This window comes from Bos javanicus, chromosome 3 (assembly GCF_032452875.1).
Source record: "Bos javanicus breed banteng chromosome 3, ARS-OSU_banteng_1.0, whole genome shotgun sequence".
Classification (NCBI taxonomy): Eukaryota; Metazoa; Chordata; class Mammalia; order Artiodactyla; family Bovidae; genus Bos; species Bos javanicus.
Window position 1 is genome coordinate 97,929,895 of NC_083870.1, and position 15,793 is coordinate 97,945,687.

The 15,793-nt window shown below is 46.4% G+C and overlaps 1 protein-coding gene across 4 annotated transcripts in view; it reads left to right on the forward strand.

Annotated features, from left to right (window-relative positions):
- LOC133244620 (BEN domain-containing protein 5) overlaps positions 1–15,793 on the forward strand; it is a 1,484,041-nt gene that overhangs the window by 1,424,345 nt on the left and 43,903 nt on the right. For all 4 annotated transcript variants that reach the window (XM_061412038.1, XM_061412039.1, XM_061412040.1 and 1 more), the window contains one exon: positions 869–1,031. In XM_061412038.1, coding sequence (XP_061268022.1) covers positions 869–1,031 — 163 coding nt within the window. The remainder of the gene's footprint in view (positions 1–868; positions 1,032–15,793) is intronic.

Below are 15,793 nucleotides of genomic sequence, written 5' to 3' on the forward strand. Positions count from 1 at the left end.
ACATAAACAAGCCCTGCCCATGCCTGCAAGCAGCCCGTCACCTGTCAGTGAGGGCGACTCTTGGAAAAGATCGCACTTGCTTTGTCTGAGGAGCTGGCCTTTGTTTACCCGATCTGACTCCAGCTTTAACAAGAGAAGAAACTCACTGAGCACCTCCCAGAGTCAGGCTCTGGCCCTGGTGTCTGCTTTCACGGACCTCTGGCATTTGTTCTCTTTGTTGTTGTTGTCCGGTTGCCAACTTGTGTCCGACTCTTTGCGACCCCATGGACTGTAAGAGGCTCCTCTGTCCTCCGCTATATCCTAGAGTTTGCTCAGCTTCATGTCCATTCAGTCAATGATGCTATCTAACCATTTTATCCTATGCCATCCCTTTCTCCTTTTGCATTCAATCTTTCCCATCATCAGAGTCTTTTCCAAAGAGTCTGCTCTTCGCATCCTGTGGCCAAAGTATTGGATCTCAGTAACAGTCCTTCCAATGAATATTCAGGGTTGGAATGACTGGTTTAAGCTCCTTGCTCTACAGGCGACTCTCAAGAGTCTTCTCCACACCACATCTCAAAAGCATCAATTCTTTGGTGCACAGCCTTCTTTATGGTCCAACTCTTACATCCATACCTGACTACTGGAAAAACCATGGCTTTGACTATGGGCACCTTTGTCATCAAAGTAATGTAAATGGCAGTTACTAGTTTAAGAACCATGCTGGGTGCTTTCATTTAATAGTCTATGTAACCCATCTTTATAGTAATCCTGCAAATTGGGATTCATATCAGACTTTTCAGATGAGGAAGCTGAGACGCAGAGGTGCTGTAAGATTCGCTCAAGGTCCCATAGCCTGACTCTCTTCTCCTTTTTCTGTCTCTCACAGTCTAGCACGTCCTTTAATCGGGATGCCGTGAAAGCAGGAACTGGCCGTCGCTTCCTTGGTGGGCTGCTGGACCACACTTCTTATTGCTACACCCTCGAGGTTTCCTTCTACAGCTACATCATCGGAGGCACCACAGCTGCTGTGCCCTACACGGAAGAAGCCTGTATCCTTGGCAGTTTCCCCTTTCCCCTCCCCAGCCCTGGGCCAGCTCACATCCAGCTGAGAGTACCCAGGTCTGCCAGGGTTTACCAGATGCCTCAGGAATCTGGTCTCCAACTCAGGTGAGGGCTGAGATCCTGGGGTGAGGATAGACGTGGCTGGTTCTGCTGGTATCATCTCTGGATTGTCCTATTTGCCTCCTGCCCTCCTAATGGACACCCCTCCCCATATGCCTCTGCTACACCTCAAGTCTTCCTCAGGCACCTGGACCCATGACTCACCCAAACCTGTGCCTATCTCTCTTTCTCTCCTCTGCCCCCAACAACAGAGTGAGTCTTCCGTCATCTAAGGTATGTAAGCACACAGACCAGAAGCTCATCCCGAGCCTGCTGAGGAAGACCTTGACTCGGTCTTGAACTCCTCTTTCTCACCCTGAATATATCTCTTTTTTAGGTTTTTAAATTTTGTGTTTTTTTAATTTTTAATGAAGTATAGTTGATTTACAATGTTGTGCCAATCTCTGCCATATAGCAAAGTGGCTTGTATAGATACACATTTATGCATTCTTTTTTAAAGTATTCTTTCCCATTATAGTTTATCCCAAGAGACTGGATATAATTCCCTGTGCTATACAGTAGGATCTTGTTGCTTATCCATTCTAAGCATAATAGCTTGCATCTACCAATGCCAAACTCCTAGTCTATCCCTCTCCCTCCTCCACCTTCTTGGCAACCACAAATCTGGTCTCTAGGACAAGTCTCTTTTTACCTTCTATCTTTCTGTCCTCCAGCTCCCTCCCCTTCTGTTCTTTCCACTCACTGCTTTCTCTTTTGCCTGTCCCCACCTTGTCCCATCGCCTTCTGTCTCTCCCTCTTGCTTCATTTGATGTGTTCCTCCCTTCCCTCCTCTATTTTCTCCCCCTCCCCACCCTCCTTTCCTGTCTCTCTCCCCTCAGCCTCCTTCCCATCTTCCCCACCTTCCCTACCTTTTCCCACTCGTCGTCTGAGCATCTTTCTCTCTGCCTTTGCATTTCCTTTGCCAACTCACTTTTCCTCTTGGCTTACTCATAAAATGTCCACAAGAACCCCCAAGTGTGTCATGATCAAACTAGAGGTCGCCTTCTAGCTTGCTTGATTTTTTAGGAATTGTTTAGTAATTCTAGGTTCCTGAGTGTTGATTTTCATTTCAAGGTCACTAAATAAGGGGTTGTGACTGACGGTGACAGTTTCTGCTTATCTTTACCCTTTTGTTTTGGATTGACCCATGTCTCCTTTCTGAACACTTAGTTTCTCGGAGAAAGAATTATAGTTGATGGAGAAGAAAGGAAAAGGATGATATTAACTCTCTGTGTACAGACTCTGTTTCCCCAGAAGTGGGCATCCTCCTTTCAACCATGGGGAGAGTTTATGGAGTTCTCACCACACTCTGTTCAGGAAAGCTTCCTTTCTGGTCAAGACATGACTTGGCACTAGTCCGCACTATCCGTTGCACCCTCATGGCTCAGGGATGAACAGTGACCTAGCAGGGAACGTGGAGGGCAGGGTGATGTCCTCAGAGGGAGGGGAAAGTAGTTGGCAGACCAGGTGTTAGACCAGTATTCTAGATCCAGCACAACAATGTAGGGATCATGGTAAGAACGGCGGGAGAGTCCCCTCACAGTCACCTTGAAGTCTGCTTTAATGACCACCTGACTCATAGACCAGTGGAGCAGGCTCTGCTCTACCTCAGAAGACCCTTGCTTTCCAAAGTTCTGGCCATCTCTATGTGCCACCGTGCAACCCTCCCCCCACCACACACACACACACACAGACACACACAACTTGATGGTGTGCAGCACATGGCTTCTCCTGGATCCGCTAACTGCTGTGCTCCACACCTAGACACATCCCACACTGCCCCTGACTAGCTCACCTTTGATGTCAGGGCAAAGGAAATAGAAGGACTTGCCTGGAAGAAGAGTTTGAGCATTTGCACCTAAGGGATCCCACATGTGACTCATCTCAGTGAGATGAGGGTCCCTCCAGAGGAGGCCTGTACTTAGTTTGTGGCCAACATCTGATGTCCAATGTGATGGGTTCTCCTACTCTATGTCAGCACTTCCAACATACCTTTGTGTTGGAAGCAAATGAATTTCTTGGCAGAATGTCCCTCCCTTGGCCTAGACCCAAGGTTTCCTCCTCTCAACACCCAACCCTTATTAGTAGACCATTAGTGCATTCTAGGAATCCTACTAAGCACTGGGGTAAAATATTGACCAAGAAACCATGGGCCCTGACTCATAGAACTTCTGGTCTACTTGGGAGCTGGATAAAGGAAAAGGACACTTATAGTCTGTATAGTAAGTCTTGTTGTGGAGGAATCCCAGGGAGCCACAGGAAATGTCCATTTAAAAATATATGCACCACCATGTGTAAAACAGATGGCCAATAGGAAGCTGCTGTATGGCACTGGGAGTTCAGCTCATGCTCTGTGATGACCTGGAGGGATGCGATGGGATAGAGCGGAAGGCAAGAGGGTGGAGATACATGTATACACACAGCTGATTCACATTGTTATACAGCAGAAACTAACACAAAACTGTAATTATACTCCGATTAAAAAATGAAATACACAGTGAGTGTCTGCCATAAGCCAGGTAAAGTTCTTGTATTAATAGCAGTGAACATCCTGAAGACAAAAATATCTACCCATAGAGGTTAAGAGGAGACTGAAACACTGTTTCAGTAGGTCAGGGAAGTCTTCACAGCAGAAGTGACATCTAAACCGACTTTTTAAAACTGAACAGAAATTAGGCAGATTGCCTGGGGTGGGTTGTTGGAGGGATGGCATCTGAGACAGAGAGGGAAGGAAGGAAGGTGGGCTGTAGGAGCTGTGACAGGTGCATTATGGCTGAAGGACTGCAGATGCAGGAGATGAGACCAAAATGGCAGCCTGTGAGGAATTTGATCTAGAAGGAACATGAAGGCCATCGAGAGCAGTAGAAGGGCTTTAAAGAGCAGTGGGAAGCCTCTGGCTGCAGTGGGAAGGACAGATGAGAGAAGGCTGTAGGCAGGGGCATGCTGGGAGCTGTTATGACAATCCAGCTGGGAGATGACTCAGGACTAGACTTGAGTGGTGCTGTGCAATGTTTAGAATGTGGAACTGGGAAGACTTGGTGTTGGTGGGGACCAGGAGATAGTGACTGGAAGGAGTGCAGGGCGGTGGGTAGTGAGACAGAGCAGAAGCTGAGCAGGCCACCATGCTGTTGGAGCTACCCAGTCTCATCTGCCATCCAGGGGACAAGAAGAGGAACCTGGAGTTTCTCCAAGGACATGCAGGCCGAGTCAACACATACAAGCATGATTTAACCTAGTTCTTGTTTGAAATGCATTTAAAAAAAAAAAAAAAAGCCTTCATCTCCTAACAGAGGGAGACTTCAGGCAGACAGATTGTGATCCTTGTTGGCTGTTGGCTTCGTGTCCCAATCAGAAAAAGAAATTACATGGTCTGATAGGAATGGCAATATGGTCTGGGAGGATGTCCTCCAGACTGGGAGTCAGGAGACCTGGATCTGATGACACACCATCATCGTCCCCGAGCATGCCCTTCAGCAAGTCCTCCAAGCTCTCTGAGGCAAGCTGTGTCTCCTTCACAAAGGCACCAAGAGCCTTCCTGCTTTCTTGACCCCAGCAATGGGAACTCAACAGATACTCGTGAAAAGAGAGCAGACTTTCCACTTAGACAAATCAGGTTTGAATCCAGGTTCAGACGGTCACTGGTTGCGTCACCTTGGGCGAATTACGTAACCTCACTGCACCTCAGTGCCCTTGTCTGTAGCAGGAGGACCTAGTTAATACTTAACCTCACCGAGTTGCATGGATGTTAAATGAAATAATGTACAGGAGTGTGCACCTTAGGCTTTAAATATTAAGCCAACTCATTGGAAAAGACCCTGATTCTAGGAAAGACTGAGGACAGAAGGAGAAGAGGGCGACAGGGGATGAGATGGCTGGATGACATCACTGATGCAATGGATATGAACTTGGGCAAACTCTGGGAGATAGTGAGGGACAGGGAGGCCTGGCTGCAGTCCATGGGGTCTCAAAGAGCCGGACACAACTGGGTGACTGAACAACAACAACAATCGATTAGAACATTGTAACTGTAAATGAGGACTCACATTTGTGTAAAAGAAAACAGTTGGGGCTGTTAGACCAAGAGGCCGGGGTTGTGCTGGTAAGGTTCATGGGGCAAAGGGTCTTGGTGGGGTCGCCACAGTTGAGAACCTAGACCTCAGAACAGCATCTGACTCACACAGTGAGTGGGCATGTGAGATTCCCATGGTGAAGTTTTCTTATGTCTGTCATCTAGAGTGTCCCCTTCCCAGCCTTGGAAACCACAGAGGCCACATTAGCTATCAGAAGATGCTAAGTGAGAGAAAGATCAGGGAAGGGCGGGGAAGGCGGGGAATCCTGAGGGATATCTCACCCAGGCCCACAACAGTATCCACCTCCTCACACTCCAGACCATATGTATCAATGTTAGTCGGTGTTAGTCGCTCAGTCATGTCTGACTCTTTGCAACTCCATGGACTATAGTCTGCCAGGCTCCTCTGTCCATGGAATTCCCCTGGCAAGAATACTGGAATGGGTCACCATTTCCTTTTCCAGGGGATCTTCCTGACCCAGGGACCAAACCTAGGTTTCCTGTATTGCAGGCAGGTTATTTACCATCTGAGCCACCAGAGAAGCCCAGAACATATGTATCTGTCAGCTTAATTTCTCTCTCTGGAAAAGCCCCAGCTAAACATTACCAAGCTCTTGCTCTCTGACTCTCCTCCTCTACTATATCAGGATAATATAGCAATGGACACAGACAGTCACTGATGCTTCCCTAGCTGTGTGACCTTGGGCTGGTTACCTCACCACTCTGAGCCTGTCCCCCTATTTATAATATCAAAATAATAATACTGATTTTGCACAGTTATCAGAGGAGTGCAATGATACAAATCCCCTGGCCTGCCTGACACCTGATAGGTACTCAACAAATGTTCTTCTGTCCCCAGTTTTCTCAGCCCCATGCAGACTGCATGACTTTGCTTCCAAAGATTATCCTTTAACCAGATGATCTTGAAAGCCAGCAACCGAGCTCGAATCTTTTTTTTTCTTTTTAAAAATTAATTAACTAATTTTTAATTGGAGGATAATTGCTTTACAATGCTGTGTTGGTTTGAATCTTGATTCCATTGTTATTACTGGGTAGCTTAAAGCAGGCCCTGTCCTTTTTCTTAGGCTCAGTGTCTGATATTTCTAACCTGTCAGAGCTGCAGAATGAAATTATGTGTGGACTTGCCTCTATTCTGGTCCCTTCCAGCCCTGATATTCTAAGATGTTGCTGATTCTAAAACTAAAATTTTATAATTCTCTGCTTAGATGAAATCTTGATATCAAGAATCCACAGTTGTGACATATGTGAGTCTTAAGATTGAGTGACTCCTTAGGCATGAGTTTCAATCCCACAGGGAAAATCAGTACGAAAGTGTCCTAGATGATTGATCAAGCCAAGACGATAGCTACTTTCATTCTTTAGTTAAAGGGCTCTTAATTGAGGGGTTTATAGATGGGCTTTAGGAAAAGCTTATGAGCTGTCTAAAATTTATGCGAAACTGTGAGTAAAGATGCAGAGTTCATTTTCTGGGAGGAAGATGGATAACTTTCAACAGAATCTAAAAGAAAGCCATGCTTAGCGTCTGCTGCCCTGGCTGGTGGCCTCTGTCCAGACCATGGCAAGAACACAGCTCTGGTCAGTGTTGCAGGTGTGAGTTCTGCTTTGGATCTCTCTAGCTTAGGGCCCTAATTAGTTATTTAACCTCAGTTCCCTCATCCGGAAAGCGAGGATAATGATTATTTACCCAAGGCAATGGCACCCCACTCCAGTACTCTTGCCTGGAAAATCCCATGGACGGAGGAGCCTGGTAGGCTGCAGTCCATGGGGTCACTAAGAGTCGAACACAACTAAGCAACTTCACTTTCACTTTTCACTTTCATGCATTGGAGAAGGAAATGGCAACCCACTCCAGTGTTCCTGCCTGGAGAATCTCAGGGACGGGGGAGCCTGGTGGGCTGCCGTCTATGGGATCGCACAGAGTTGGACACGACTGAAGTGACTTAGCATAGCATAGCATAGGGTTGTTCTGAGGGTTACATGGGAGAAAGCAGATAAATAACGGGGCATTTACTCAGTGCTGTTAAATATTAGTTCCCTTGCCTCCCTTCCCATGGTTTGTTGTTTTTGTTGTTGTTGTGAAATGTTAAATTCCTGAGAATTTGGGGCCATTTTTCAGCAAACCTTATTTACATTTTATTGGCCTGCCAAGTCATAAATATGCTCTGTTCAAACAATTTTTTAAAAAAGAGAGAAAAAAAGGCTAAACTGGAATCATAAAATAACCCAGAGTTTCTCTGGCCTTTGTTTATGGTCTGGTTTCAAGCCAAAAGGAAATAGCTCTTTGACATATGGATGAGAAAAACATTGGGAACAGAGACTGAGGGTCCTTAGTAGACTGTTTTCCACACACACTTATAGCTGTGGGCACTTTGAAATCAGAAAATGCTGGCTCTAGGAGAAGGAAATGGCTGTGTAGCCAAGAGAAAATGCAGAGATTTAGAATTCAGTTAGTTGTCTTGGTCTCAATTCACAGCCCACTCTGTGCCTTGCACAGGTCCTCTGAAGCATATGGCAGACATTGGAGATACCATTTATTTACTCATCCATCACGTGAAACTCACTAGACACTAAAAATAGGGAGATGAATAAGGCATGGTCCCTGCCTTCAAAAAAGAGACCGTTTTGAGAGGAGAGGAAGCAGCAGAGAGGGGTAAATGATCAGCCAGAGGGAAGCTCTGCTGGCTCGTGACTCCCATGGGAGCTCTGTAACCATGCAGGAGTGCTGGGGAAGAAGAGGGAAGAAAGACTTCCTGGAGGAAGAGAAACTAGGTCTCAGACCTCCAGAATGGCTGTGATGCAGGCAGGAGAAGAGGGTGAAGGCGCCTTCCTGGCAGAGGGAGACATAAAGGAGAGAGCCCAGATTCCAGAGAGAGAATGTACATCCAAAGTATTGGAAGGTAGGAAGTTGGTTTGGGCTAGAAACAGGAAGTGATAAATAAATATGGGCAGAACCAGACCATGAATAGAAGGGAAAAGATTTGTGAACTGTATAACAGGAATATTAAACAAGCTGTACACACAAGGTACAATTATGAAATATGTTTTATCTCCCGGTTGACCCCGCAGATAGATGCATATGTATTCTACATCTAGATCTAGAGATATAACAGCTCTTGCAGATCCCGTGACTTCCCAGCCACTCTCAGGAAATTAAAAGTTTTCTAATTAATTCTGGTCACAAGACAGTCTCAGTTCAGCAATGACTATGTCTGGTCCAATCAAAGTCATTGAGCCTTTTCAAAGCTAAAACCTTCCCATCCTCTAGCTCAGGCCTCAGACAGGTGCTCAAGGTGACTCCTGTTTCCCTGGCTTGACTTCCAGACCTTTACCCCATCTGGCTAACCCCAGATGTTTACCCCTCTGAGGTTGAGCAGGATCAGGGAAAAGGGGAAAGGGAAGGGAAGGTCTTCGGGGACGAGTGCTCCCAGAGAGGACCTGGGCAATGCCTATGAGCTTCCTCAGACACATCAGCCCCAGGGCTAGAGAGCTGCTGATAGGGGCAAGGGTTCCCTTGTTCATGGATCCCACCTCAGTCTCTGGTGGTCTGCTGGTTCACCTCCACTGGGACACTATGCCCTCTAGTGGCCCTCTTGTCTAAAGGAGAGCTAAAGTTTACAAATCTGGTTTTCTGGTTTCGTTGTCCAAGTCCTGCCTGGTAATTTCACATACATGTGGGATCTGAAAAAATTGGTATAGATGATCTTATTTACAAGCCATAAAGAGAGACACAGATGTAGGAAAAAAACATGGGTACCAAAGGGGAAGGCAAGGATGGGATGAACTGGGAGATTGAGATTGACATATATACACTATTGATACTATGTATAAGATAGATAACTATTGGGCTTCCCTGGTGGCCCAGACAGTAAAGAATTCGCCTGCAATGCAGGAAACATGGGTTCAATACCTGGGTTGGGAAGATCCCCTGGAGGAGGGCATGGCAACCCACTCCAGTATTCTTGTCTGGAGAATCCCCAAGGACAGAGGAGCCTGGTGTACAGTCCATGGGGTCACAAAGAGTTGGACATGATGGAGTGACTAAGCACATGTGTAAGCACCTGTAGAGCACATGGAACTGTACTCCGTGGAAGGAAATCTGAAAAAAAGGGGGGTATATGTGACGTATAGCAGAATATATATGTTAAGTGTAGCTGTACAGTAGACCCTAACACAACACTATTAAAACAGCTATACCCCAATAAAAATGTATAAAAAAGAATCAACAACAACAAAAAAAAGTGGTATCTACAGACTTGAGATCTCAGCTAAAATCAAGACTAGTACAGTTCCATCTTAATAGCATGTTCCAATATCTAGCTGGTAGAATTTCTATTGATTGCCTGGGTAAGGGAAGAAATCAAGGAAGATGCCCAGTTTCCTGACTTGAACAACATGGTAGATGGTGGGGCCAGTCATTCAAATACAGAGTATTAGAGAAAGGAGTTGGAGAGCGGGATATTCTGACCTCAATTTGGACTGTGTTAACTGTAGGGGGCTCATGTGACATACAAATGGAGACGTCTGATAGGCAGATGGGTCTGTGGGTCAAATGTTCTGGGGAGATACCTGAGCTTCAGACAGACTTTTCAAAAGCTACCGTAGAGTCATAATGAAGGAAGTTATTTTCTTGGTGTGCACACACAAGGTGGATTTTCCTTTAAGTTGGTAAAAAGAATGCTGGGCTGGGAGTCACGATCCCAGTTCCAGGATGGCTTCTGCCTCTCCCTGCTCTCATAAAGCTGTGTGGCCTTGGTTAAATCACTTTACTTCTCTGGCTAAAGCCTGTAGGTAGACCCTCAGTGAGTGAATGAATGAGGGAATGAATGAAATGGAAGCAGACCTCACCAGCATCTGCTAGCTGGCTCACTAATAGAACAATGAGTTACCAGAATATGTATGTGAGCTGGGGTGGTTAGCAGGAGGAGAGGGGTACTTCCTTAATTTTCTTTCTTGGGGATGAGGCTTCATTTTTTAGGCAGAAGAATAGAAAGCAGTCAGGTCTGACTTGATGGGTGGCACAGAAACACACCCAGGTACTTCTCAGTTCCTGTTTTTGATGGCCAATATCAAGCCTTTGTTAAGATTCATAAACAAACAAACAGAAAACACTTCAACAAGAAGGCTTTGGTAACAGGAGACTAAATGGGACTGAAACCGGTTGGATTTGTTTTTCCACCTCCATGCAGACAGGGACTAGAACTTGGTCCTTAAATATGAATGCTTACTGAATGACTGGCAGAGTAAATGAACGACTAATAGTAGAAGTAATCATGGTAAAAATAATAATGTTGCTTCATGAGATGACTCAGGCTCCCTGCATTGGAGGATTAGCTTGCCATGTAGATTTGGGGAATTCATTTCCCTTTGGGTTCAAATTTTTCTATCTTTAGGTTAGAAATTGAAGATCTCCAAGTTTATTTCTAAATCATTAGATAAGTAGGTAGATAGATAGACAGACAGACTGACTGACAGTCAAATACAGAAAGAATCATTTGATTTTTGACCTTTGAGATAAGTCCCTTTTACATATAGGAAAAGTAAAGCCCAGGAAAGTCAAATAATGTGCCCCAGGCTGCTCTCTCAGTTCTGCCTGGTGGACTTTGTCTTACTTTTTCCCCTACTCTGCCATCAGCCCAGTTTCCCTCTACTTCCAGGAGGACAAAACCCTACAGAGCCTGGGACCCACTAGCCAGCTCTTAACCACCCTATAGCCTCGCTGCATGTAACCCCCCACCAGGCTGGACATATTTGTAGTTTCCCATCATCTGGACGACAGCAGCTGAGCTGCCTTGCTCTTCATGAATCCTGCCTTGACCTTTCTGCCTCCCGCCTGCGAAGTCAAGTGCACCTTCTGCCCAGGGCTGGAAAACCTAAATGTCACTACCTTCCCCCAGCCTCCCTCATCCCCCTAAATGAGGTTTCTAAGGGTTTTATCTGCTGTTGTCAAGTTTATAGTCGTAATTCGAAATGCTGTTAATATTACTGACAGCAGAGAGCTACAAATTACAAAGTTGTAAAGTTACTTTACGGTGATAACTGTCAGCCTTCACTAGCGGCGCTGCAAGGCTCCATGGAAACCAAGTTGATGATAAAAAGAATTGATATTGTCTCAGGATTATGACTGTTAGCTAATGGCTGGAGAAATCCTGGCTGGTTCTTAAGTAACTTGAACATGTTTGTTTCTATTCATGTTCACTTGCACACTTATATATACACTTACTTGTGTTTCTATTATCTTATTGTACAAATGTAGGAAGAAGCACCAAAATAGGAGGACTTTACCCTAAATCTATTCTAGCCATTTGCAGATTTGGGTCTTTGACCAGCCCTAATGACACTGAGTGGGGCTACCTGCCACACTGTAGGTATTTAATAAATAATTGTTGAATGGATGAATGCCTAGAACACTTAAAGGGCTTAGGCAATATTAAGAACAAAGGTATTGAAAAAAATCTGTCTTTACAGTAAACCAAGAAAATGAAAGCAGTTGTGGAAGTACTGATTTGGGGGAATGAGATTTCCTGTGTGATAAGATGGTTTAGGCATCTTAATTCACACTTAATACTATTAAGCTTGGTATTAGTCCACAAGGCAAATGTATCAGCCCCCACACCCACCACTCACTGCTCTCCTGCCAAAACTGATGTCGACTGGCTGCATTAATAGCAGCAATTGTTGGGAGCGAGGAGGTGCTGTCCTTTCTTTGCCCTGTTGTGTCAGGGGCCCCTGGAGCCCGGGCTTGATTACTGCCCACTCCCCACCTATTCAGGCCACTGAGAAAATGGTGCATGGCCTCTGAAGAACTAGAATGGGAGGGAAAGCAAAACTGGGTTTAACATCTGTCCAGACTTGCCTGAAACTGAGGGGTTTCCTGGGACAGGGAACTCGTGGTGTTAAAGCCAGGACAGACCTAGGTAAAGCAAGATGGTTGTCACCCTACCATATTATGGCCTAGGAGGAACTGGCCAGGGAACTGGGGATATTCTCCTTGAAAAGAAAACATCCAGCCTCTTTGCTTTGATCAAATTCTCAAGAGTCCTCAAGGAGCAGAGGGAGTAGTCTGTTCTATGTGCCCCTAGAGGTCAGAATGAGAGCCAGAGCAGGTAGCTCCAGTTTGAACCTCTACCTGGAAGGGCCCACTTACTGAGTGCTTATTATCCTCCTGGCCTGGTTTCTGGGGATGCCAAGAAGAGTGGCAACAGCCTCTGCCTGGAGAAGTTCCCCAGGTGGTTGGTGAATAGGCAAGAGAGTAACTGCAGTACTTGTGTTGTGACAGAGGGGTTGCAGAGGGGGCAAGAAGGGGCACTGACCTGAAAGAGTCTTGTGGACTGCAAGGGCGATGTGTGCAGAGTCCAGGCACCTGGAGAGCTGCTTCCTTCCTCTGGACAAGTCCAGGCCTTGGGGTGCAAGCTGGGGAGTGAGAAACAGTGAGGCTGGAGAGGGCTGCAGGACCCAGCCAGTGAAAGGCAAACCAGGGTTGCAGGGAGAGGACATGACGGGGTGGGGTGTGGGGACGGTCAGGGGAGGCAGACGAGTGCTATCGACAGATGTGCGCCACCTCAAGTTACATCCTCTGCCCAGCTTCCCACCACTCCTTTCATCTTTAAAAGCCTGTACCCCCTGGACACAGGCTGTGAAAGAAAATCAAGTCAAAGAATCCCCCACTTTCCTGATTTTCCAAGGGAACCAAGAGTTCCAGTTTCTCTGATCATTTCATCTGACTAGAGGTTTGTTGTTGTTCAGTCACTAAGCCGTGCCCACCTCTTTACAACCCCATGAACTTCAGCACACAAGGCTTCCCTGTCCTTCACTATCTCCTGGAGTTTGCTCAAACTCATGTCCATTGAGTCAGTGATGCCATCCTATAGTCCATGTGGTCGCAAAGAATCAGACGTGACTGAGTGATCAGCACCTCCACTGTCACTGACCAGAGGTTTGGGGGTTATCTTACTGGCATCATTGGGCAGTGGACAGTGTTTTTATGTGAGACTCTTGAGCCGTGGATTTTGTTAATCTGCTCTTTGCCACTGATTTGCTGTGTGAAGCTGAGCAGATCACTAGCCCACCCTGCATCCCATTTTCCCATCTGTGGAATGAAGGGTTTGGACAAAGGACCCCCATCCTCCAGGCCTCATTTAAAGGACCTGTTGAGTTTAGGTCTAACTCATGTTTATCAAGTACACAGCCATCCCTAGGATTTTGTCAACTCCCTATGGGCACAGGCCATTCACCACAGGTCCACCAACCCTCCCATTCTTCTGGAAAGACCTGGAACCAGCACCTCAACTCTCACTTCCCAAGCAGCAAAAGCTGCATGCCCGGCGGGACATGCTGCCTGTCTGGGGTTTCTTATCCATCAATATTTTCCTCAAGATGATAAATGTCCTGCCAATAAGAGGAGGCAGCTGCCAACCCTGTCTGAGACAGGGCCTGTAGCTGAAGTCGCAGCCGTGCCTGGCGTGCTGATGTGTCTGGAGAGGCAGGAGGTGGGAGTTGTGGCTGGGAAGATGAAAGACAGAACTTAGAGAGAGGAGGAGGTTAGGACCACTGCTCTCAGTCTATGCAGATTTTGCCATGAGTCAGTGGAGATGAGAGAGGAGACAGAGTATGCTACGATTTTAGTTCAAAGCAAAATATTTTTACAGCATTTACAGAGCTCCTACAGGATGCTAAGCTCTGATTAGACCATCAGGAAGTGAACAACCCTTATCTGTGTATAAAGTGCATTCAGAACCATCATCTTGCTTGATTCCACCAACAATTCAGAGAGATGAGTATTATTGTTTTTATAAACAAGAGGGGAGCATGCTGTCCTTGAGTGCTTATTCTAAGCCATGACCAGTCCCCGGCTCTAAAAGTACAGAAACAGATGGAAGAAGCCTGCTCGGGTAACACAGTCTATAGGAGATGGGGCAGTCCACTCCCAGAAGCTTGAATTTGTTTCTTCTGATATCAAACTTAAATCTGAGTGCCCCACTAGAGTACAGTTTCTCTGATGAAATCAGCCATGTGATCAAGGAGCTAATTACAGCTGAGTTGTAACTAAGAGACGCCTTTGTTCCATAAGAGGATGAAGAGAGCCTGGCCTTTGGAGCCAGGTTCACCTGGGTATAGATCTTGGCTCTGTTACTTACTAGTTGTATGACCTTGGGCAAGAGACCTGCTCTCTCTCAGACTGACTTTGCCTGTCTATAACAGTGATGGTTATGCTACTTACCTCATAGGCTTGTTTCAAGCAGATAGAAACAAAAAATTCTCAGGTGCCTCATATAGTAGATTACCTGGAACATGGTATGCACTCGATAAATGTTATTATTACTGTTTCTAATCAAGTACTGAATTACATGAATTCTAAGTAATGAGCATCTGGGCTATAAGGAAGAAGTGACATCAGTGAAGGCTGGACATTTCATGGAAACTTCCATGAAGGTTCTTAAGATTCTAAAAAGGTTCCTAAGATTCTTAAACAGCAGTCCTCCTAAAAGTGCGTCTGAAGTTCTCACATATCCCAACAGAGTCAGACTTCATCATCTGGACTCATGTGCACAGTTAAGAACTTTTCATCAGGACAAAGTCATTACTGATGAGGCTTAGTCTGTGGTCAGGATGTGGGACTGAGAGCAAGACTCAGGGTGTGACAAGGTGAGGTATTTGGAGAACATATGTCATCATGGACTCCCCTGGTGGCTCAGATGGTAAAAAGCCTGTCTACAGTGTGGGAGACCTGGGTTCAATCCCTGGGTTGGGAAGATCCCCTGGAGAAGGAAATGGAAACCCACTCCAGTATTATTGCCTGGACAATTCCATGGATGGAGGGCCCTGGTGGGCTATGGTCCTCAAAGAGTCAGACGTGATTAAGCAACTAACACACAACCCTATGTAAGCACTCCTTAATCCTGATGTTGAGGAAACAGTAACATGTTTGGGTTCTTCTCATGGAAAGTAAAGACTGGAAAGTGCCATTTTTTTTTTTTTCCTTTTTTTATGTGATCACAGACAAGGGACGCTCCATCTCGGTGCCTCGGTCTTCCTGCTGTTGCCCGCCTTGAGCATGGTTGTGCAATCAGATGGCAGAGGGTAGAAGAAATGGTTCTGAAATCTAGTCTGCCCTGTACTCAAGAAAGGGATGGCTTTTGGTGAAGGGGAAGAGAGGGAGCATAGGGAGAAGCTGGAGGCACCCTGCCCTTCAGGACAGAAATCTGCCATCAGTTAGGGGCAGGGCAGGGCAGGGCTAGAGGAGACACTAGGCTGGTGCAGAGGCCCCTAGGGGACCCAAACCAGCTCAGTGCCCATCCTGTGTCTGCATGGATGCACAGAGTAACCTGGCTCCACCAAGAGGTCCTGGTAGTAACCCCCTGACCTGAACCGGAGGCTGGCCTCTCCCTTCCCTCCCTCATCTCTGTCTCTCTCTGCCTGGCTGGCAGGGACCTCAGCACAAGGCTGAGGCTCATTGCTGTTGTCTGAGGCTGAAGTGCCCTCTCCTGGCCCCCAGGGTGCATGGCTGCCTTGGAAAGTCTGTCTTCATCCTGCAGAGGTTGGGAGGCTGCCAAGTCCTTTGTC